The following is a 23,575-nucleotide window of genomic DNA, read 5'->3' as shown; positions in this document are numbered from 1 at the left end:
TTGTAATTAGCACCTATGGTTCTGCTGTATCCCTTTGAAGCATTTCTTTTCAATAAATTACTTATTTTTGAGTTTTCCTGGGCAGTTTGTTGAGAAGGAAGAATGTCCTTAATGCATCAGTCCTTTAAACTTGTTTTTAAAGTGGAAATGTAATAGCGACACATTAAAAGTAATGCTTTAAACTTTGAGTAGGAATGCCCTTATGCATAAACATTTCTGAATGTATTTGAAGTACCCAAAATATTATACATTTTAAATCTTTTAAAACTATATTTTTTATTTTTTTTTTCTCGACTGGAAAGTTTATGAATCAATAATGTATTACAGGAAATATTACTTTAGCATCCCATTTTCAACCTAGTTTTGTACAGAGCATGCAAGTCTGTAAATGAACATTCATGTTCCATGCATGCAAACTATGATGATAGAAAAGATTTCTGCTCTCTATTTCCCATAACATATAAGCAGGGCTAGATTTATATTCCACCTGCTCTTAGGCAAAGGATCTTCAGTAAGAGTGAGGGCATGGTGAAAAGTATGCCAACGTGTACTTACTGTACCAAAGGGGAAATTCTAGCCTTGCATGCAAGCAAAGAGCTGAGAAAAAGTTTGTGAACCCTATAGGATGGTCGGATTTATCCAACTGTCTTTATGAAGAGATTTACCCAAGGCGGTGTACAACAGGTGTTTAATACATTGTATTAACAGCATAGCAATAGTAAAATGACCAAATTCAGGCATAAAACACAGTGGTAAAGAATGAGGTAAAGCTGGAGATAGGCAGATTAAAGCCTGGTAATAGCAATAATATGATAGTTGTAAATATGCATATTAAAACAGTATAGTAGAATATTCATATAGCAGAAATATGATAAATGCTAGCAGAATATAAATGATGCACCATAATAGGCAGTACAGTAGGACATTCATATAATACTGCATTCCTTATCATTACCTCCAGACCATTCCCTATGAGCGGGTATATGCCCTCCTACCAGCAGATGGGGACACTGAGAACTGAGTGATGTCACTTAATAAGGTGGAACGCAGCCCTCAGCCAGCCACTATTTCTCAGTCTCCTTATCAACAGATGGTAGGTGAGTGCAGACCTGCTCTCCTTTGTTTTTGGGGAGATTTTGGTGGTGCCCCTTTTTGGCCCACTTGTTGGTCAGTTCTTTGGTCGTAGTGAAGGGTGGTTCCCTCTATCAATAGATAGAACAAAATGAAAAAGACAGGCAAGAACCTGCTCTGTCTGGCATTTGGTGGTCTGCTGCCGCTGTTAGGGGCACTTCCCCTGTTGAAGCTTTGGCCCGGGGGTGCACATGCTGGTTGGTCCAGGTCCCCTCCCCCAACTCCTCTATTGGAGCTTCCTAGCCAGCTAGCAGACTGAATATTGCTTCTAACCGGCTAGGTGAACACTCCACCCAAAATCAGCCCCTGGTCCGCCCCTTACCTCGCTAGTTAGGGGGTTGGCTGTTAACAGGCAATATTCAGCAGCACTGTTTGGTTAAGTGCCACTGAATATTGCCGCTTAGCCCCAGACACAAGATGTAAACGGCCAGAAGCCTCTCCTGGCTATTTAAATCATTTTGAATATTAGGTGGCTAATCCTGTTGTAGCATTCCTTAAAAAAATTCTGTTCTAGTTTTTTCTCCAGTTATTTCCAGTAAGTTTCATATTCTGGTTACTTTTCATACTTGGAGATAAGAAATAGCCTGTTGTATATGTGTATTAAGTAGAGATCACCTACCTGTGCTACTGCAGACGTGTAGAATTTTGTGTTTCTTTCTTTCTTTCTCTCTCTTTAGTAGGAACTTGTGCATAAGTTCTAAGAATTCTAATGACTTGACTGAACACACAGGTTTTCTGCTAACCTTCAAACTACTTTGCTGTGTGACACTAGCATCAACAGAAGCTGACACCCCAAACACAGGTCTAAACAGCCACTGAACCTACAATAAATAATAGACAATTCTTTTAATGATATTGAAATCTGCAGAAAGTTTTAAAGTTGTTTAAGTCTTTAAGTACATAAGTACATAAGTACATAAGTAGTGCCATACTGGGAAAGACCAAAGGTCCATCTAGCCCAGCATCCTGTCACCGACAGTGGCCAATCCAGGTCAAGGGCACTTGGCACGCTCCCCAAACGTAAAAACATTCCAGACAAGTTATACCTAAAAATGCGGAATTTTTCCAAGTCCATTTAATAGCGGTCTATGGACTTGTCCTTTAGGAATCTATCTAACCCCTTTTTAAACTCCGTCAAGCTAACCGCCCGTACCACGTTCTCCGGCAACGAATTCCAGAGTCTAATTACACGTTGGGTGAAGAAAAATTTTCTCCGATTCGTTTTAAATTTACCACACTGTAGCTTCAACTCATGCCCTCTAGTCCTAGTATTTTTGGATAGCGTGAACAGTCGCTTCACATCCACCCGATCCATTCCACTCATTATTTTATACACTTCTATCATATCTCCCCTCAGCCGTCTCTTCTCCAAGCTGAAAAGCCCTAGCCTTCTCAGCCTCTCTTCATAGGAAAGTCGTCCCATCCCCACTATCATTTTCGTCGCCCTTCGCTGTACCTTTTCCAATTCTACTATATCTTTTTTGAGATACGGAGACCAGTACTGAACACAATACTCCAGGTGCGGTCGCACCATGGAGCGATACAACGGCATTATAACATCCGCACACCTGGACTCCATACCCTTCCTAATAACACCCAACATTCTATTGCTTTCCTAGCCGCAGCAGCACACTGAGCAGAAGGTTTCAGCGTATCATCGACGACGACACCCAGATCCCTTTCTTGATCCGTAACTCCTAACGCGGAACCTTGCAAGACGTAGCTATAATTCGGGTTCCTCTTACCCACATGCATCACTTTGCACTTGTCAACATTGAACTTCATCTGCCACTTGCACGCCCATTCTCCCAGTCTCGCAAGGTCCTCCTGTAATCGTTCACATTCCTCCTGCGACTTGACGACCCTGAATAATTTTGTGTCATCGGCGAATTTAATTACCTCACTAGTTATTCCCATCTCTAGGTCATTTATAAATACATTAAAAAGCAACGGACCCAGCACAGACCCCTGCGGGACCCCACTAACTACCCTCCTCCACTGAGAATACTGGCCACGCAATCCTACTCTCTGCTTCCTATCTTTCAACCAGTTCTTAATCCATAATAATACCCTACCTCCGATTCCATGACTCTGCAATTTCTTCAAGAGTCTTTCGTGCGGCACTTTGTCAAACGCCTTCTGAAAATCCAGATATACAATATCAACCGGCTCCCCATTGTCCACATGTTTGCTTACCCCCTCAAAAAAATGCATTAGATTGGTGAGGCAAGACTTCCCTTCACTAAATCCGTGCTGACTTTGTCTCATCAGTCCATGTTTTTGTATATGCTCCGCAATTTTATTCTTAATAATAGCCTCCACCATCTTGCCCGGCACCGACGTCAGACTCACCGGTCTATAATTTCCCGGATCTCCTCTGGAACCCTTCTTAAAAATCGGAGTAACATTGGCTACCCTCCAGTCTTCCGGTACTACACTCGATTTTAGGGACAGATTGCATATTTCTAACAGTAGCTCCGCAAGTTCATTTTTTAGTTCTATTAATACTCTGGGATGAATACCATCAGGTCCCGGTGATTTACTACTCTTCAGCTTGCTGAACTGACCCATTACATCCTCCAAGGTTACAGAGAATTTGTTTAGTTTCTCCGACTCCCCCGCTTCAAATATTCTTTCCGGCACCGGTGTCCCCCCCCCAAATCCTCCTCGGTGAAGACCGAAGCAAAGAATTCATTTAATTTCTCCGCTACGGCTTTGTCCTCCTTGATCGCCCCTTTAACACCATTTTCGTCCAGCGGCCCAACCGACTCTTTGGCCGGTTTCCTGCTTTTAATGTATCTAAAAAAATTTTTACTATGTATTTTTGCTTCCAACGCTAATTTCTTCTCAAAGTCCTTTTTTGCCCTCCTTATCTCCGCTTTGCATTTGGCTTGGCATTCCTTATGAGCACCATATGATTTTCTATAAATCTAACAATTTTTAAAAACGACTAAGCAAGTGTCAGTAGTCAATGAGGGATGTTACAAGAGCACCAGACGTTTTTTGAGGGGTAGTTATTAATGTGCATTCAGGGAATAATGCATGAATTTTGCCAAGTAACACATATTAAGGGCAAAATCGTGCTATTTGTTCTTAATGCTGGTTTTTGTTGTGCTAATAGAAAATCCCCTGAGACAGATAATCCTAATCTATCAAGAAAAGTCAATCTGTAAAATAGCAAAACAATGTTTAATGTAGAAACGCTCGTCTAATAAAAAAGTATATATTTAAATCTTTAAATGCTTTTGGATAGAGCCTGGAGAGTTCAGTATAGGCTGCAGCCAAGCATTTAAATCAGTGAGACTTGAAGGAGTGTTTCTCTAGTAAACATTGTTTTGCTATTTTAGAGATTGACTTTTCTTGATAGATTTGTTTTTGTAGTGCAGCATGTAAAATAATATTGAGATACAAAGCATGAAAATGTATTTATTATTATTTATACAAAACATGTCCTTATTAAGCAAAATGAATAACATAGCTTGAGTTTCATCTTATGAGCCATGTTATTCATAGAAAGATAATGCCTGCTTTCAAGTGTGAATGTACACTTGCATGCGTCAGTTCTCAGTGGTACTTTTAAACATAAGAATAGCCATAGTGGATCAGTCCAGTAGTCCATCTAGCCCAGCAGGGGCGTAGCCAGACACCCAATTTTGGGTGGGCCTGGCCCCAAGATGGGTGGGCAGAAGAACTCTGCCCTGTCCCACAAGTGATTTGGTCTCTCCCTCTCTCACCTGCATGCCATATGGTCTCTCAAACATTCCCCCCCCCCCATACCTTTTAAATAGCAGATTTTCACCGGCAGCGAGCAGCAACTAATACACACTGCTCATGTTGGCCCCCACAGCCTTCCCTCTGATGCAACTTCCTGTTTCCGCATAGGCGAGAATACATTAGAGGGAAGGCTGGTATGCAGGAAGCAGTGTTGCCAGGTGGGCGGTTTTACCGCCCAATTGGGCAGTTTTCCGCGACCCGCCGTGGGAAATTTTTGCCCGCGGCGGGTTGCGTTTTTTTGGGCTTCTTTTTTGTCTTTTGGGCGGTTTTTTAGGCATTTTTTTTCGGGCACGGGGGCGGGGTTAGTGACGTTCTGGGCGGGGCCGATGATGGGGGAGGCGGGGCCGATGACGGCGGGGGCGGGGTTGATGATGGCGGGGGCGGGGTGATGACGCGGGGTGGGGGTGTCAGGGGCGGGGTTTGAGTTTCGGCGGGTTTTGGGCTGGATTTAGGCTGGTTTGGGTGGGAAAAAAATTTTCCACCTGGCAACCCTGGCAGGAAGGACAGTTGTTGGGAATTTTCGGCTGGTGGGGCTTGGGGGATCCCTGCCAGACACTTCATAGGTGTGCTGCTACTGGGTGGGCCTGGGCCCACCCTTGGCTACGCCACTGTAGCCCAATATCTTGCTTCCAACAGTGGCCAATCCAGGTCACAAATACCTGGCAGAAACCCAATTAGGAGCAACATTCCATGCTACCAATCCCAGGGTCAAGCAGTGGCTTCCTCCAAGTCCATCTCAATAACTGACTATGGACTTTACCTCCAGGAACTTAATCACACACAAAAGAGGCTTTTTTTTTCTAAAATACAGGGAAATATGCACTAAAGGTAGATGCACAGCCATGTGGGGGGAATACTATAGAAAAAGAGCATCGATGTGAGAACTTTAAAGTGCCTATTTTTTATAGGCTATAACAACCCAAACTAAATCTTCCAATACCATACATCCAAAAATACCTGAATACGTTATTTTACTCTTACATGATGGAATTTTCAGGGCTGTCATTCGTGAAGCAGGTTCCACTTTCAAAGACAGGCTATGAATGAACTTCCCATCATATCATGATTCATATGCGTCACAGTATAATACCAAAATAATAGAAGAGGACCTTCTAAATAAATATCATTATGTGAGTAAATCACAACATTTTCAGCAAAACGTTCATAACAGTCCAGTAGCTACGAAAAGTCCAAATCCAACTAAAATTGAAAAAAAAAAAAAAAAAAAAAAAAAACCCGGCTCCAGGCTGCCTCTTCTTCCCGCCCTTCTGCCGCCATCTGATTGGCCGCTGGGGCCCTCGGTTTCCATCGCGACCACAACGGGTGCGACGCGGCGTGACCAGGGGCGCGCGGCGGCCGGCGGGTGACGGTCCAGCAGATGCCTGCTGTTGTGTTGTTGCAGCTTCGTATAAAAGCCCGGGAAGAGAAACCCGGCTCGAGCCTCTTCCCCGCTCCCAGGGTCGTCCCTCTGATTGGCCGATCGGTCTCGGTTTCCATCGCGACCAGCGGGTGCGACGCGTGACGGTCCAGCAGATGCTGTTGTTGCAGCTTTGTAAAAAGCCCGGGAAGAGAAACCCGGCTCGAGCCTCTTCCCCGCTCCCAGGGTCGTCCCTCTGATTGGCCGATCGGTCTCGGTTTCCATCGCGACCAGCGGGTGCGACGCGTGACGGTCCAGCAGATGCTGTTGTTGCAGCTTTGTAAAAAGCCCGGGAAGAGAAACCCGGCTCGAGCCTGTTCTCCTCTCGTTCTCTGATTGGCCGATCGGTCTCGGTTTCCATCGCGACCAGCGGGTGCGGCGCTTGACCTGCGTTGGGCGCGCGGCCGGCAGCGGTGGGTGGTCCAGAGAAGATGCTTTGCTAAAAAGACCGCTGGGGGCGGGAACGGCTGGAGCAGCAGCAGCAGCAGCAGGAGGTTGCGTCCGCTGGTGAGAATCGGGCCTCTCGCCGAAAGAAACAGCAGCTCCTCCTGCTCCAGAGTGACTGCTGGCATTGCCTCGCCTCCTCCTCCTCCTCTCCTGGTGATGTAAGCCGTGGCCGGAGCCATCAGACGAGCCATGCAGCACGCTGTTGTTTGCAAAGCTGCCTATTGCTGCAGCTGGCTCGCTGGGCTATTTTTATTTCCGCCAGCAGCAGAACGCCGGAGTCGTGGGGAGCACGTGACCACCGGGGGATCAGAGGGTTCCCTTGTGCAATGGAAGCTCTAGGCTGTCAGTGGGGCCACGGAGAGACCTCTGGCTGCACTCAGGAGAGCTGGATACCTGCAGGGAAGCGCCTGTAATTCCCTGGTCCTTGCTCCTTTCCAGGACTCTTGGCATTTTGTCAGGTAATGTGTTACAGAAAGACTGGTTAAAGGGGAGATCTGCTTTTCAGAGAAGCCCCTTAGTGCACTTTTTCCAGTGAAAAGGTGCTGGTACTCAAATTCCAGGTCACCCTTCAGGGGTGGGGTGATCACTGAGGGACCCTCCCCACAATAGCCAGGCCCCCTGCAACCAGTCACAGAATCTATGACAAGGCAGAATTGGTGTGTAGAGCCTGAGCTCTTTCATTAAAACTTGGGGACCATGGGTCGATTTTAGCAGACAATGGAAAAGGTGCCGGTACTCAAATGCGAGGCCACCCTTCAGGGGTGGGGTGATCACTGAGGGACCCACCCCACAATAGCCAGGTCCCCCGCAACCAGTCACAGAATCTACGACAAGGCAGAATTGGTGTGTAGAGCCTGAGCTCTTTCATCAAAACTTGGGGTCCATGGGTCAATTTTAGCAGACAATGGAAAAGGTGCCGGTACTCAGTACCCCCTCAAAAAAAGCCCTGCCTGTTAGTGACCAGAAGGGAGACATTTTATGACCGGTCAGTGCTTTATATTGTTTTACTACTGTGTTTGCAGCCAGGGACAGGCATAGCAATTGCGGGGCCCAGCGCTTGCCCCCCCCCCCTCCCCGCCTGCGCCTGCCACCGTAAGCCATAATCTAGGAGGTTTAGAGCTCTCAGAACACAACCTCACCCCGTACCTTGATGTGCACCCACCACGTTTCAGTAGAGAGCGGCAGACCACGGCAGTGGTTTTCATATCCCGTCAGCTGCCGAGCCCAGAGCCTCCTCGCTGCTGCGTCCCGCCCTTGCGGAAGCAGGAGGTGACATGAAAAGGGGGCAGGACAGCACAAGAGAGGCTCTGGGCTCGGCAGCTGACGGGATATGAAAATTGCTGCCGCTGCCTGATGCTCTCTACTGAAATGTGGATGCAAATCAAGGTACTGAGCAGGAGGTGTGCCAGAGATGCAGGGCCCTAGGAGCAGGGGGCCCTGTGCGACTGCCCCTGCCTAAGATCGGCCCTGTTTGTAGTTTATGTTCACAGTCTAACTATACTTTGCATCACTGATTTTGTTGTAGAGCGTTTCAGAAACGTATTCTTTATGCTTGATTTTGGTTTTAGTTACCCACTTTGCCAGATCTGTGCTCAAGATAAATCCCCACCCCCTCCTGAAGAAATGAGAGGGGGGGAGGACAAAGTACATAAGTACATAAGTACATAAGTACATAAGTAGTGCCATACTGGGAAAGACCAAAGGTCCATCTAGCCCAGCATCCTGTCACCGACAGTGGCCAATCCAGGTCAAGGGCACCTGGCACGCTCCCCAAACGTAAAAACATTCCAGACAAGTTATACCTAAAAATGAGGAATTTTTCCAGTCCATTTAATAGCGGTCTATGGACTTGTCCTTTAGGAATCTATCTAACCCCTTTTTAAACTCCGTCAAGCTAACCGCCCGTACCACGTTCTCCGGCAATGAATTCCAGAGTCTAATTACACGTTGGGTGAAGAAAAATTTTCTCCGATTCGTTTTAAATTTACCACACTGTAGCTTCAACTCATGCCCTCTAGTCCTTGCAGAAAGTCACAAGAAGCATCAGTAGGGGAAGCACTAAGCAGGATTTGAAGATTTGAGCTGGGCTTACCTCACTGTAACTGCAAGGCCTGCCTTTCGTAGCATAGTCTTCCAAGAAAGAGAGAGGAGGAGGAGAAACCAGGAACTGAAGAAAGCCTGGCGCACGCTCGAAGGATCATTAATGGCAAATAAATAAACGGAAAGCCAGAGATCAACTGAGGTCTTTGGCAGTGTACTGGGCAGAGTGGATGGCAGGGTTCCTTCTCTGCCTTCAGTTTGCATTTCTTCTGTTTCCAGGTGTCTGGAAAGGATTTGTCAGAGGAAGACTCATAACTGAAGGTGATCTACCATCACGAGCTGCTTTCCTAAATTAGAGAACTCTGATCACATATAGATGTGGGGCTGGGAAGGGAGAGGATTCTTATCATATATAGTAGATAAAACAACTGTCCCTTCTGTGTGACAAAGGTGGTCCTTTGTTTTATTGAGATTGAGAATGACTCATCTGACTCAGTAGAACAAGGACCATAAGCCTTTAGCTCTTTAGCCCTACGCCAAGCCCCCTCCCTACCCATCTTCAAATCCTTGCTCAAAGCCCACCTCTTCAATGTTGCCTTCGGCACCTAACCTTAGACTGCTCCAATTTGACTGCCACTACTTGATGTCTGTACATTTGTCCATTAGATTGTAAGCTCTTCGAGCAGGGACTGTCCTATGTTATATTGTACAGCGCTGCGTAACCCTAGTAGCGCTATAGAAATGTCAAATAGTAGTAGTAGTAGTAGTAGTCAGAGCATCTTAACCTCTGCCTTCAGTTGGCATGGCTTTGTAGGTGTCTGGTCATTGTAAGGTTGCACTGATAAATTAAACTTTGTGCCAGATGTGCTTTTGCAGTTTTTGTTTTCCGATGCATAGAATCTGTTCTTTCAAAGCAGGTGGTCTGGTTGAAAATTTGTTGTGGAAGAAATCAGTTTTATTGGTGAAATAGCGTGCATGATGCCATGGATATATTTGGTTGTAAGGCTTGTGCTTCTCATAAGAGGGGTGTAGACATTTGTAAACCTTACAGAACACTGAAAATTCTGTTCTTGAATTTACTAAGTTGCATGCCAGATGATTTTAAGCACAAAACATGGGACTGAGGCAGTTTCAGAAGAAATTCCCCTAGCCTTTTAGTGGCTAAACTTCACAGGGGATTTTTTGCTGCAGGGGAACAATTATGAGGTGAGAGCTGGGCCAGCACCAGATGTAGTTTTTTTTTTATTTTTGTTACATTTGTACCCTGCGCTTTCCCACTCATGGCAGGCTCAATGTGGCTTACATATTGTATACAGGTACTTATTTGTACCTGGGGCAATGGAGGGTTAAGTGACTTGCCCAGAGTCACAAGGAGCTGCCTGTGCCTGAAGTGGGAATTGAACTCAGTTCCTCAGGACCAAAGTCCACCACCCTAACTACTAAGCCACTCCTCCACTATAGGAAAGGTAACATTTATATAGCATTAGAACGAGTCTTCATTACAGCAGAGAAAAAAAAAATCTTTTTCCCATTGCCTTCATTTGTATATTCCTCAGGGATAATAGAGAAGCTTTCATCTGCGTTTAGTAAGCTGAATAAGTGCACTCTGGGATGCATCTTACCCGTTCAGTATGTTCTCTCCTAAGGTAATTGTCAAACCAATTTAGCCATTTTAAGAAAAGATGAATACACCTGCATTGTTCTGTGTAATAGTTTCTCTCCTGAGTCAGAGTGAAATCATTGGAGGGTTTCCATAGCAGATGTCATTCATGCTGGACTGAAAGGAGGGAGGAAGCGATAAGAGAACATTTGCAGTGTTTTGCCCAGGACTTTTCAAGGGCATGCCACCCGGCTGATTTTGCTTACCGTCCAGCAAACTTAACAGAAGATTCTATATTATATTACTATGCAGTAATCTCTGTCATTACCTGACTACGTTTTCATGCCGCCTGGCTGGCAAAATGTTCTGGGGAGAACGCTGATGTGTATATGACACTTCCAAAAGTATGTGTGCTATTTCACACCTCCTAGCTGCCCTCACAAAGAGGACAGTTCTGCAACAGGGCACCCGATAGAAGCCTTTTCTGTAAAAAAAAAAACAAAAAAAACATAGGTGCCTACTTTCCTTGATAGAATACTAGCCAAACCAGGTATATATGCAGTTAAAAGTTAGGTTTCCATTAGGTAGCTTCCCTCCATTCCAGGACCTGTGGGATAGTTGTGTCCATCAACCAGCAGGTGGAGACAGAGAACTGAAAACTGAGCTGAGACATACCACTCTTACCATCCAGTCCAGTTCCTCAGTATTTTCTATCTCCAGCAGGTGGATGGACACACTTTTCAGCCTCTGGTTCTGAGTGATTTGCTCCTGGTCCAGTTGGTCAACCGGTCCCTAGTTGACCTTTGCAGATATCTTGAGTCTGCAAAATCACCTGGAGGTCTTCAGATCCCTGTCTGTGGTGCCCCGCAAATTTACTTCTTCCTTCCCTTCACCTCTACCCTGTTTCACGTTGGGCTGTCCTTTCCAGCACAACAACCTTTAAAAAAAAAAAGAGAAAAGAGAATGAAAGAGGTTTACTGAATAGTGTGGGACAGAGTATCAGAAATGCAGGCCCAACATCACTGCCCAGAGGGCAGCCTGCCCGGTGCATCATATCAGTCAGAATAAGCCACAGAAACCAAATGCTGTCTTAAAATCTTCAATGCTGTCTTAAAGCGTGAATAGGGCTTTTTAGAGAGAATCACAAATAGAAGCAAAGTCCATAAGGATGGACTGAGAAAACAAGGAAGCTGAATGACGGATAGATTGGAGTCTAGTGTGGACAAGAGCAGGGATAGAAAGTTGCTGACTAGCAGAGGAATGCCGGTTATGTAATGGGGTAAATGGAATAATTAAAGTGGCTAAATAGGAAGGTATTTTACAAAAGGCTCTGTGCTCAGTGCATGTTTTGTAAAATACTCTGCAAGTTGGGAAAGCCACATGCTGGACATCCCTTTTTCTACTTAGATGATCTTTATAAAATCAGCCTTCACATTTGTTGAACCGTTTTCGGGTGTCCTCAAAGTGAAAGAGTGTAAACATTCCTGCTTTCCATCAATCATATATACCAGAGGAGGGCAACCTTTATACACATTGCTACCCCCCAGTGGGTTGCAACATTACAAAATGTCAGAACCGGAAATGCACAGAGCTCCATAGACCTTCTATTACTACTACTACTTATCATTTCTATAGCACTACTAGACATACGCAGTGCTATACACTGGACATGAAGAGACAGTCCCTGCTCAACAGATCTTACAGTCTAATTAGGACAGACAAACAGGACAAATAAGGGATAAGGACAAAGAGTAGGAAGATTCCGGAATCCCAAAGAATAGCAAGATTCCGTGCAGAATCTCGAAAGTAGCAAAGATTCCGGAATCCCAAAGACTACTACTACTACTACTTATCATTTCTATAGCACTACTAGACATACGCAGTGCTATACACTGGACATGAAGAGACAGTCCCTGCTCAACAGATCTTACAGTCTAATTAGGACAGACAAACAGGACAAATAAGGGATAAGGACAAAGGGTAGCAAGATTCTGGAATCCCAAAGAATAGCAAGATTCCGTGCAGAATCCCTAAAATAGCAAAGATTATGGAATCTCAAAGACTATTACTACTTATCATTTCTATAGCGCTACTGGATGTACGCAACGCTGTACACTGGACATGAAGAGACAGTCACTGCTCGAAAGAGCTTACATCTAATTAGGACAGACAGGACAAATAAGGGATAAGGGAATTACTAAGGTGAGAATGATAAAAATAGGTGCTGAACAAGTGAGTAAGGGTTAGGCATTAAAAGCAGCATCAAAAAGGTGGGCTTTCAGCCTAGATTTGAAGGCTGCCAGAGATGGAGCTTGACGTACCTTCTGTGATAAATGGATTAAAAAAAATGAAAATGTTACTAAAAATGATGGAAACAAACTACTAGAATGGCTATTCTGAAAATAATTTGTGAAATACAGTATTTAAAATTGCAAAATTCCTATGGTCTTGGAGGCCGCATAAAATTCAATGGTGGATCTCAGGTTGCCCAATCCTGGTATATTCAGATTGTTGGAATTGACTCTGATACTACTACTTAGCATTTCTATAGCGTTGCCAGGGTTATGCAGCGCTGTACAAGTTTAAACATGGGGAAGGACAGTCCCTGCTCAAGAGAGCTTACAATCTAAAGGTAAAAACTATGTAGTCAGTGTAGGTATCAGGAATGGGAAGGTGGTTAGGCGCCAAAAGCAAGGGAGAAGAGATGGGCCTTGAATAAGGACTTGATGCTAGGCAGAAGGGGCGGAGTCTGGAGTTAGCGGTGGTGGAGAAGGGTACAGAAAGGAGTGATTTGTCCTGAGAGCGGAGGTTACGGGTGGGAACATATGGGGAGAGGAGGGTAGAGAGGTAATGGGGGGCTGCAGATTGATACAGTCCTTCTCTGTGTTTTCTTCATGTGAAGTGGTGCAGGGTGCACTCGTCTCTGTGCTGCTGTCTATTGCAGGCCGTATGGTTGCTTCTGTCTAGAAATGTGTTAGAGAACGGAATGTCTGTCAGCCAATCAGCTGCGAGTTCCAGTGGTTATTATGTTGCAACTGGAACAGTGTTTAAGAAACAACGAAAAACAGCTTTCCAAAGTGATGTTGATACTTTTTCACATTCCTTTTTCTAAATGACTACGGTATTTGGCTTTTTTTTTTTTTTTTTTTTTTTTTAATGCCCATGTTTTTATCTCAACTGCAGATGCTGCCGTTTATATAGTGGTAAAACAGAGGGAGCTGTTAAAAGACCTCACATCTCGGTGATGCTTTTTATTTGATGGACGGAATCTTGTTAGCGTAGCAGGATTTAATAAAGCGTGGACGAGTTCCTAAAGCAAAAGTCCATAAACCATTTTTTTTAAGACGTACTTGGGAAAATCCATTGTTTATTCCTGGGATAAGCAGCATAAAATCTGTTTTACTCTTATGCTTATGTTCTTATTGTTATTATTATTTATTGCATTTGTATCCCACATTCCCCCACCTATTTGCAGGCTCAATGTGGCTTACATAGATTTGTTAACATTGTCATTGCCAGGATATCAGATCAGATACAGTTAGTAATGTTGTGCACCGAACAGAGAGAATAAAGTGTGAGATGATTTACTAGATGGCAATTAAAACATTTCTGAATTTTCAGATGGCTACTGGTGACAGCTTTAGTATGGACGACCCTGGAAACCCTCAGCCTGGGGACCTGATTGAAATTTTTCGGCCGGCTTACCAGCACTGGGCTCTCTATTTAGGCGATGGTTATGTCATTAACATAGCTCCTGTAGGTAAGCTCCATTCTGTATGTGTGTGTTTTGCTGGAGGAGCTCCTTGTTAAAGTAAGCCGTTGTTCAGTTCTTGGTGCTTCTCTTCTACAGATGAGGGCCCAGCCACCTCGTTTGCCAGCGCCAAGTCTGTGTTCAGCAGGAAAGCGCTGGTCAGAATGCAGCTGCTGAAGGATGTGGTGGGAAGCGACACCTACAAAATAAATAATAAATATGACGATGATTACACACCGCTGCCTGCAGAGGAGATCATTCGGAGGGCGGAGTACCTGATAGATCAAGAGGTGTCGTACGACTTACTTGGAAACAACTGTGAGCATTTTGTCACATTGCTCAGATACGGAGAAGGTGTTTCTGATCAGGTAAAATTATTTCGCATAAATTTAATGCACTCTCTGGGTGGGCGTAGGGGTTTTTCATGGTTACTAAGAGAAAGGAACAGGTTGAGTGGGAAGTGACAGGGTATTTAGAGTCCACACTGAGGATAAAGGTGTTACTGGTGGATGCTACAAAGATCGGTCCTTGGATTGGTTCTTTTTATCCTTTTTGTAAGCAGGGGTGTAGGTAGGTGGGGGGGGGGGCCACGGGGGCGTAGGCCCCCACAGATTTAGCTCTGGGCCCCCTGCTTTCATGCCGCGGACCCCACCCCGCCACATTCGACCTCCCCCGCCGCTGCCGTCAGATACCTTTGCTGGCGGGGGGTCCCCAACCCCCGCCAGATGAAGTCCTCTTCAGCGCCAGTCTCCGGCGCATTGCTGACCTGGATTCTGTTTCTTTGAGTCCTGACGTCGTGCAGGACATCAGGACTCACAGAAACAGAATCCAGATCAGCAAACACGCCGGACTCAGAGACCGGCGCTGACGGGGACTTCGGCTGGCGGGGGTTGGGGACCCCGCCAGCAAAAGTACCTGGCGGTGGCGGGGGAGAGTTGGCAGCAGCGGGAGAGGGGGGGGTTGGCGGCGCCGGTGGGGGGGTGTGCTAAAATGTGCCCCCTCACCTCGGGCTCTGGACCCTTCTCCCGCCGGTCTGGCTACGCCCCTGTTTGTAAGTGATACTGCCAAAGAGCTGTCAGGTAAGGTTTACCTTTTTATGGGTGGTAGCAAAATCTGCAACAGGGTAGGCAACCTGGATGATGTAGATAACATGAGGAGGGGTCAAGCAGAACTTGAAAGGGGCTACAGTTTGATAGCTAAAAATATAATGCTAAAAAGTGCACGGCTGAGCATTTGGGCTGCAAAATCTCAGGGGAACGGTACAGTATAGGGGCAGAAATATTTATGTGCATGAAAAAAGAGCGGGGTGATGTTATCTGATAACCTTAAGGTGGCAAATCAAGAAGAAAAGCAGATGGCAAAAGCCAGAAGGATGCTCGAGTGCATAGGGAGAGGAATGGTGAACGGGGGAAAAAGGAGGTGATAGTGCCTCTGTATAAGTCTCTGCTGTTAACAAGGCCGGGCCTTCAGGGCCAACATCATCAGGTCTGGTTTTCAGGATACCCACAGCAAACAGCCATCAGATAGATTCAAGCTCCACAATCAATTAGTTTGCATGGTCACACTGCAACCTAGACCTGGTGCAACCCTTGAAGGACTGAGTAGCTTCGTTTGCTGAGATGTGCAACAGGTATGTGTCCTCCCTGGAAAGTAAAGCTAAGACACCTTGCCCAGGGAGATGGGAGCCTAAGCAAAACAAGTGACAGCTGTCTCAGAGTTGGATATTACAAGGTGCAAAAGAACAAAGAACATCGTTTTTTTTTTGTTATCTACCCCATCAGGTCTTTGCTGTTGTGACACTGGACATAACGTCCCTTCAAGTCATGCAAGCAAATAGAAGGCACTAATTTAATTTGATTTCAGCATTTATAGCCCGCTTAACCGTCAGTGTTCCGAGCAGCTCGCAGATCCAGAAGGCGAGAGTTGTGCGCTGATGTAGAAAAATTTGCCCTTGGTGGCAGCACAGAAGGCAATGAGGCAGGAGAGACATGTTGCTGCTAAGAAATGGGTATCTTGATCATCTGGCTTCCAAATGAACATTTATGAGATCAGCTGCCTGTACTTGATGTGAAGCTTCCATTAGAAGTGACTGAGGCAGGCCCCACAGTGCAAAGGGTGCAACAAATGTTAAAGTGGGGTATTGTTTATTTTTAACAGACATATCCAGACATATCTTTATGTCTCGGCATCTGAAAATACAGTCGAATTTCAATACTGAGCAGTACGTGGGAAGGACAGTGCATGCTCAGAAGCTCTGGCAGAGCTGTCGGATATTGTCATCCATTTGTGTGCCTGATATAATCTGCTTTTCGATGGAAAATAACTGATAACACCGCCTCTCTGAACAGAGCACTGCTGGTTTCTATCACTTATCAGGGCTGGTGTATAATAGAAAACTTCCTTTCTCTAGTTTTATTTTTTTTCTTACATTTGTACCCCGTGCTTTCCCACGCTTTCCCACTCATAGCAGGTTCAATGTGGCTTACATATTATATACAGGTACTTATATTTGTACCTGGGGCAATGGAGGGTTAAGTGGAGCTGCCTGTACCTGCAGTGGGAATCGAACCCAGTTCCCCAGAATCAAAGTCCATTAGGCTACTCCTCTACTAGCGACGTTCCATGTAGAAGCCTGCCCTTGCCGCGCAGGCTTCTGTTTCTGTGAGTCTGACGTCGTGCAGGACGTCAGACTCACAGAAACAGAAGCCTGCGCAGCCACGTTGCTGATCTGCAAGGGCAGGCTTCTACATGGAATGTTGCTAGTGGAATAGCAACATTCCATGTAGAATCTCAAATAGTAGCAACAGAATCTCAATAGAAGCAACATTCCATGTAGAATCTCAAATAGTAGCAACAGAATCTCAATAGAAGCAACATTCCATGTAGAATCTCCAATAGTAGCAACAGAATCTCAATAGAAGCAACATTCCATGTAGAATCTCCAATAGTAGCAACAGAATCTCCAATAGTAGCAACATTCCATGTAGAATCTCAATAGTAGCAACATTCCATCTAGAATCTCCAATATTTATTTTTCTTACATTTGTACCCCGCGCTTTCCCACTCGTGGCAGGCTCAATGCGGCTTACATCTATAGGTACTTATTTGTACCTGGGGCAATGGAGGGTTAAGTGACTTGCCCAGAGTCACAAGGAGCTGCCTGTGCCTGCAGTAGGAATCCAACCCAGTTCCCCAGGACCAAAGTCCACCACTCTAACCACTAGACCACTCCTCCACTCCTATTCTTATTTAAATCTGTCAAATATGAAATGACCCTGAAAGTAACGTGTTTTGTTGTTTCCTTTGCAGGCCAAACGAGCCATCAGTGTTGTTGGGTTTGTGGCAGCGGCTGCTGGTGCTTTTTCAGTGCTGGGTTTCTTTCAGAACAGATCTAGGCAAAGGCATTATTAACCAGCAACCAAACAGAAATTAGCACCGTTGGTGGTTTGGTGTCAAGATTCCTGTGGAAAACCAGCCAGCAGAGAAATTGCATGAGAAGTGCAGTGTACTGCATTAAAGAGTGTGTGATCTTTGGAGAAAGCTGACTCAGTACCGGCCCTGCACAGAGGAGGATGGGTTTTAGTGTGGCTCTGAGCCAGAGGGTTACCATATGGCTCCAGAAAAAGGAGGACGGATTGAGCCAGCCGGGTTTTACTTCCATTGCTTTGAAAGCAATGGAAGTAAAACCCGGCTGGCTCAATCCGTCCTCCTTTTTCTGGAGCCATATGGTAACCCTGAAGGACCAGGTCAGCCAGTCTTGGTTTTCCAGGGGTTCTGCAGTTTCTCAGTTCCACAGGATCATTTGGAAAATTGAGGACTGAACTTTCCTCTTCCTTATAAACTGGAATCAGGTGATAATCCTGAAGAGGGCTGAGAGAGAGTCATAATTTTACCATCTAATTGTTCTTTTCTGTTCTGGCCTGTTTGAGGTAAACGGGCTACACTAATCGTAGTTTACTGAAATATGCTTACCTCTTTGCTTAAAATAAGGGATCATTGTTTCTTGATAAGAGGGTCATTTTGTAACAACCTGTCTAACTTGTGTGGCAGGAATCGCACAAGTTGCACCAATTTTCAAAGAGAAATTTCTCTTTGAAAATTACCATACAGAAAGTATGCACATACATTTATACCTGATATTTAGTACATTTAGATTTCCTGGTTTATTCTACGTGCATAGTTTTATAATGAATGTATATAAGCACTAACCCCCCCCCCCCCCCCCCCCCCAAAAAAAAAAAAAAAAAAACCCAAAGGGATATATGTATGCACATGAGTTTATGATCATATAGTCTGGGCAATTTTCAAAAGTCTGTCTCTGCACTTAAAACACTGTTTTACCCTTGGAAGTGGCATTTAAAATGGCTTGCTGTGTGGCCTTAGCGCAGGGGTTCTCAACCCAGTCCTCAGGACACCCCTAGCCAGTTAGGTTTTCAAGATACCCACCATGAATATGCTTGAGACAGATTTACATAGAATGGAGGTAGTGTATATAAGTTTATCTCCTGTATATTCATTGTGGATATCCTGAAAACTTGACTGGCTGGGGGTATTCTGAGGACTGGGTTGATAAGCCCTGCTTTGGCGGAAGCTGAGGGCATCCAGCTGTCTGTACAGGGTAGTTTGCTGAAATTCTGCTGAATCAGAAGGAAGCATTCCTGCCAACTGATAGGTGCTAAATCAATTTAAATAGTCCGTATTCACACAGTGGAGGTAATGAATCAATATACTACTGTAAAACCAACACTTGAATATGAACACAAACAGCAGGGGTATAAGTATGACCTCAGCAGCAACTCATTTCACACTGGGGGCTAGATGCACTAAACTGCCCGCAATCTGCCCTTACCTTACCGATCCCATTACCGCAAATCCAACTTTGAAAAGGCCAGGCAGGCATGCATGAAGGAAATCATAGTCAAATGAACTGCTTGCTGTTAGCTCATTTGCATGTGGTTTCCTTCATGGGGGGGGGGGGGGGACAAGTCATTCAGCTGAGCAAGCACAGAGCAACCAGTTGCTAAGCGTGGCTGCTCTTCGCATGCTTCAGGCATCTTTCAGACAAGTTGCTTGTATGAAGCGGGATCCGGATCCCTAACTTCTGGGGGGGAGACAGCACCGAATACAAAGGGTGACCCAAATCCCATTGCAGTTGAGCAACCAGAAAACACTTTTTTTTGGGGGGGAAGGTGTTTCAATGACTTTCTGTAGACAATGGAGTTGTCAGCAGTTGCTGAATTCCCTTTGCCAAAAACCTTTGCAGATAAACGAGCTCCCTGGTTGAATTTCTTGAACAGAAAGGTGGGAGGGTGGGAGTCTGAAAAACGTATGGCATCCAGGAAGTTGTAGAAAGTGATGGTTCTGTTCCACACCAATAGGAGCTAGTGCAAGCGCTTTGTGCAGATCAGGAGGAGGGAGTGGTACTGTATGCAGGGATCTTATCTGAGAACCACATTTGGTGATCATCTCTGTTGTTGTACCGTGGCTGTCATTCTAGGCAGTACCGTCAGCTCCTCACCACCCGTTAAAATTTTGACGGTAAAGGTAGGGGCTGCCTGTGTGCATTGGGTGGGAAAATGGCTGTTCATTGCTTTGCATGCACAATTGTATAGTAATTATCTCATTATTTTATTTTTTATTTATTTATTTAATACATTTATACCCCACATTTTCCCACTAGTTGCAGGCTCAATGTGGCTTACACAATCACAAGGGTAAACTGCATTAAAGTATAATATCGTTAAGCAATGTCATTGTAAACTATAATCGTATACGTATATCTAAGACAACAGAGATAATAGAAGATAATTTAAAAAAACAAAACATGAGGGTCCATATATATTGCTGTAACAGTTTGAAAGTAAACTAAGTGATGTTAGGAAGGTATGCCTTCTTAAACAGGGTGGTCTTCAAAGATTTCCTGAAGTCTAGATGATTCTGGGTCGATCTCGGGACTTTAGGCAGAGCATTCCATAACTGTGTTCCTACGAATGAGAAACTGGATGCCTAGGTAGATTTATATTTGAGGCCATGGCAATCTGGATAATGTAAGATTAGATATGAGCGGGAAAAACTACAACTATTTCTGGGTGGTAAATCAATTAGATTTAACATGTAACCAGGAACCTCGCCATAAATAATCCTATGAATCAAGGTGCATATCGTAAACATAGTAACATAGTAGATGACGGCAGAAAAAGACCTGCGCGGTCCATCCAGTCTGCCCAACAAGATAAACTCACATGTGCTACTTTTTGTGTATACCTTACCTTGATTTGTGCCTGTCCTTTTCCGGGCACAGACTGTATAAGTCTGCCCAGCACTATCCCCGCCTCCCAACCACCAGCCCCGCCTCCCACCACCGGTTCTGGCACAGACCGTATAAGTCTGCCCAGCACTATCCCTGCCTCCAAACCACCAGTCCCGCCACCCACCATCGGCTCTGGCACAGACCATATAAGTCTGCTCAGCACCATCTCCGTCTCCCGCCACCGGCTTTGCCACCCAATCTCGTCTAAGCTCCTTAGGATCCATTCCTTCTGAGCAGGATTCCTTAGGAAGCCAGTGTAAATTTTCTCGAAAGAGCTTGGCAGATTCGAATTTTGATTTGCCAAAGATCAGTCTCGTAGCTATGTTCTGTGCGGTCTGAAGTTTCTTGATGAGTTGTTCTTTGCAACCTATGAAGATACTGTTACAATAGTCCAAGTGGCTTAGTACCATTGACTGTATCAAGTTGCGGAAAACATAGCTTTGCATTCCGTTTTCATTAGCTGCTACCATGATAGGCTAAGAGCTCGGAGAATGTGCATGTCTCACTGTACTCCTTGCTCGCTAAACTGGCTAGAACCAGTTTAAAAACCACATTGCTGGCTTGAGGTTTGTTCATCTGGGCCTGGGTCACAACTGAATGAAGATTACAGTGCGCCACTGGGTTGTGACCCATTGTGAAATGAGTCACTGCTGAGGCCATACTTATAAGCCCTGCTGTTTGTGTTTATATTCAGGGTTTTCAGTAATAAATTGACAGGTGCTAGCCATTTCTTTTCTGATATGTAATTTTCACTACAGAGCATAAACAAAGATAGTTAAATGTATGAAAATATTTCTAAAAAAAACAATAAAAGGCCAGATTCAATAAATAGCGCCCAAAAGTAAGTTAAGATCCGTGCGAAGCTATTATTTTGCAAAGGGCAATTTGTGCAGAGCACCTTGTACAGAATACTGGCTTAGGGGCTTACAGCTCTTTCGGGACCACTGCTGGCCCAAGGCGGCCGCCAGCAGTGGTCCCGCCCCGAGCGCTCGCCATTTCTGGTGAAGAAAGAAACCCCCCCCAGAAATGGCTAGCGCTGCGGTAATCGGGCAGCGCCACGTGCAGCCCTGTTAACTGCCGGGTTAGCGCTGGAGCCCTTATCGCCACCTCAGTGGGTGGCGTTAAGGGCTCCCCACCACATGGCCACTCGGTGAGAGTTATCTAACCGCGTGGCCATTTTTTTTTCGGGTTTTACTGGCTGTGGGAAAAAGGGCCCTGGCTACCAGTGCGGGACCCATTTTTCCGCAGCTTAGTAAAAGGACCCCCTTAGCGCACTTCTTGCAGCTAATTTTTGAGAATGAGCACTTAAACCTGTTAAAACCTGGTGTAAATGCTCACACACAGCTGATGGCAGTTCAAGGGCGTAGCCAGACCTCAGCGGGAGGGGGGCAGAGCCGGAGGTGGGGGGCACTGTTTAGCCTCCTCCCCCTGCCGCCTCACCCCTCCCCCGCCACTTTGGACTGCTGCCGCACCCGCAAAACCCCCGCCGCCACATCAGATACCTTGTTTGCTGGCAGGGGTCCCCAATCCTCGCCAGCTGAAGAGTCTTTGGCTGGCGGGGATTTGGGACCCCTGCCAGCAAACAAGGTACCTGATGTGGCAGGGGGGGCCAGGGCGTGATCTGTGGGGGCCCATGGCCCCATGTAGCTATGCCCCTGTGGCAGGTAGACGCACAAATGCGGGTGTTCTGTAACTTCATGCCTAAATCCAGGAAACACCCCTGACCAGTCTTCAAAAAGTCGCAAAGAAACAGTGCATTTCTGTAATAATATCAAAACAACTATAATATTCCAGTACCCATTCAGTGTGAAATAAATGCTTATTTTTCAGCCCATGCCCCTCCCGTGACCATTCCCCCTTTTGAGGTGCATATGTTGTAGAATAGAACGCAGGGCAGGTACGTGCATAAGGTCCTAATCACTGCCAAGTGCTTGTTAACTCCAATAATTGATTGTTAGCGTCTAATTAGTTTATGTGCAGATCCGGGATCCTCCTCCAAATTTGGTCAACCTACGCAGAATCTGGGCGAAAATAAATTTAGGGCCCTGTTTACTAAGGTGTACTAGCATTATTAATGCGCCTACAATTGTGCGCACTAACCGTGCAGGCGCCTATAAGGATACTGTAGGTGCGTACATGGTTAATGTGCGTTAAAAATGCTAACACGCCTATAACGCATCGTAGTAAGGCCTGTTTTATTGAATTGTAAGATATAAAAATCCTTTACCTCTTAAACTCTATAGTAGCAACATCTCAGGATTTGAGGTGAGAGAGGCAAACTCATGTTTGTTGCCGTTTCTAGCTCAGGTGCTAAATACGTTGATAGACTTACCAGCGGTGCTTCAGCTGGGGATGATTCACCTGATAAATATTCATGAAGTGAATTTGCATGCAACTACTCTTTTTCATAGTTACTTGTACCTATCTAAAGGCTCCTTTTTACTAAGCCGTGATCGTGATTCCAGTGTAGCAATTGAGAGTAAGCCCATAGGAACTGAATGGGCTTCATCGTGTTTGCCGCGCAGGGAATCACTACCGCGGCGTACTAAAAGGAGCCCTAAATATTTATTTTTATTTATTTAATTAGCTACAGCTTTTCAGTCGTAGCTCAAGATGAGTTGCAGTTAGTCATCCTGAAAATTATTAGGTCTGTTCGTATGACGCAGGAGGACTGAAGTTTGTTCCTACTACTACTACTACTATTTAGCATTTCTATAGCGCTACAAGGCATACGCAGCGCTGCACAAACATAGAAGAAAGACAGTCCCTGCTCAAAGAGCTTACAATCTAATAGACAAAAAAATAAATAAAGTAAGCCAATCAAATCAATTAATGTGAACGGGAAGGAAGAGAGGAGGGTAGGTGGAGGCGAGTGGTTACAAGTGATTACGAGTCAAAAGCAATGTTAAAGAGGTGGGCTTTCAGTCTAGATTTAAAGGTGGCCAAGGATGGGGCAAGACGTAGGGGCTCAGGAAGTTTATTCCAGGCGTAGGGTGCAGCGAGACAGAAGGCGCGAAGTCTGGAGTTGGCAGTAGTGGAGAAGGGAACAGATAAGAAGGATTTATCCATGGAGCGGAGTGCACGGGAAGGGGTGTAGGGATGGAC

General features: G+C 45.3%; 1 protein-coding gene across 1 annotated transcript; it reads left to right on the top strand.

The window, feature by feature from the left end:
• The first annotated feature begins 7,103 nt into the window (after nucleotides 1-7,103).
• On the top strand, nucleotides 7,104-18,267 carry PLAAT1 (phospholipase A and acyltransferase 1). Its single transcript, XM_030216778.1, has 5 exons — nucleotides 7,104-7,227; nucleotides 14,031-14,169; nucleotides 14,260-14,528; nucleotides 17,470-17,762; nucleotides 17,901-18,267. Exons 2-4 carry the CDS (start codon nucleotides 14,031-14,033, stop codon nucleotides 17,569-17,571), a joined length of 510 nt encoding a protein of 169 aa, XP_030072638.1. The 5' UTR covers nucleotides 7,104-7,227; the 3' UTR covers nucleotides 17,572-17,762; nucleotides 17,901-18,267.
• Nucleotides 18,268-23,575: the final 5,308 nt, after the last annotated feature.

The sequence above is a fragment of the Microcaecilia unicolor genome, chromosome 10, assembly GCF_901765095.1.
Source record: "Microcaecilia unicolor chromosome 10, aMicUni1.1, whole genome shotgun sequence".
Classification (NCBI taxonomy): Eukaryota; Metazoa; Chordata; class Amphibia; order Gymnophiona; family Siphonopidae; genus Microcaecilia; species Microcaecilia unicolor.
The sequence above is the reverse complement of the archived record's forward strand: the minus strand, read 5'-3'. Positions and strand labels throughout refer to the sequence as shown.

Excerpts from the sequence above, each read along its gene's own strand:
- PLAAT1 (XM_030216778.1), top strand. The coding sequence starts at position 14,031 with ATGGCTACTGGTGACAGCTTTAGTATGGACGACCCTGGAAACCCTCAG. Across the intron at positions 14,170-14,259 it reads CATTAACATAGCTCCTGTAG|ATGAGGGCCCAGCCACCTCG; the intron begins GTAAGCTCCATT and ends TCTCTTCTACAG. Across the intron at positions 14,529-17,469 it reads GAGAAGGTGTTTCTGATCAG|GCCAAACGAGCCATCAGTGT; the intron begins GTAAAATTATTT and ends TTTCCTTTGCAG.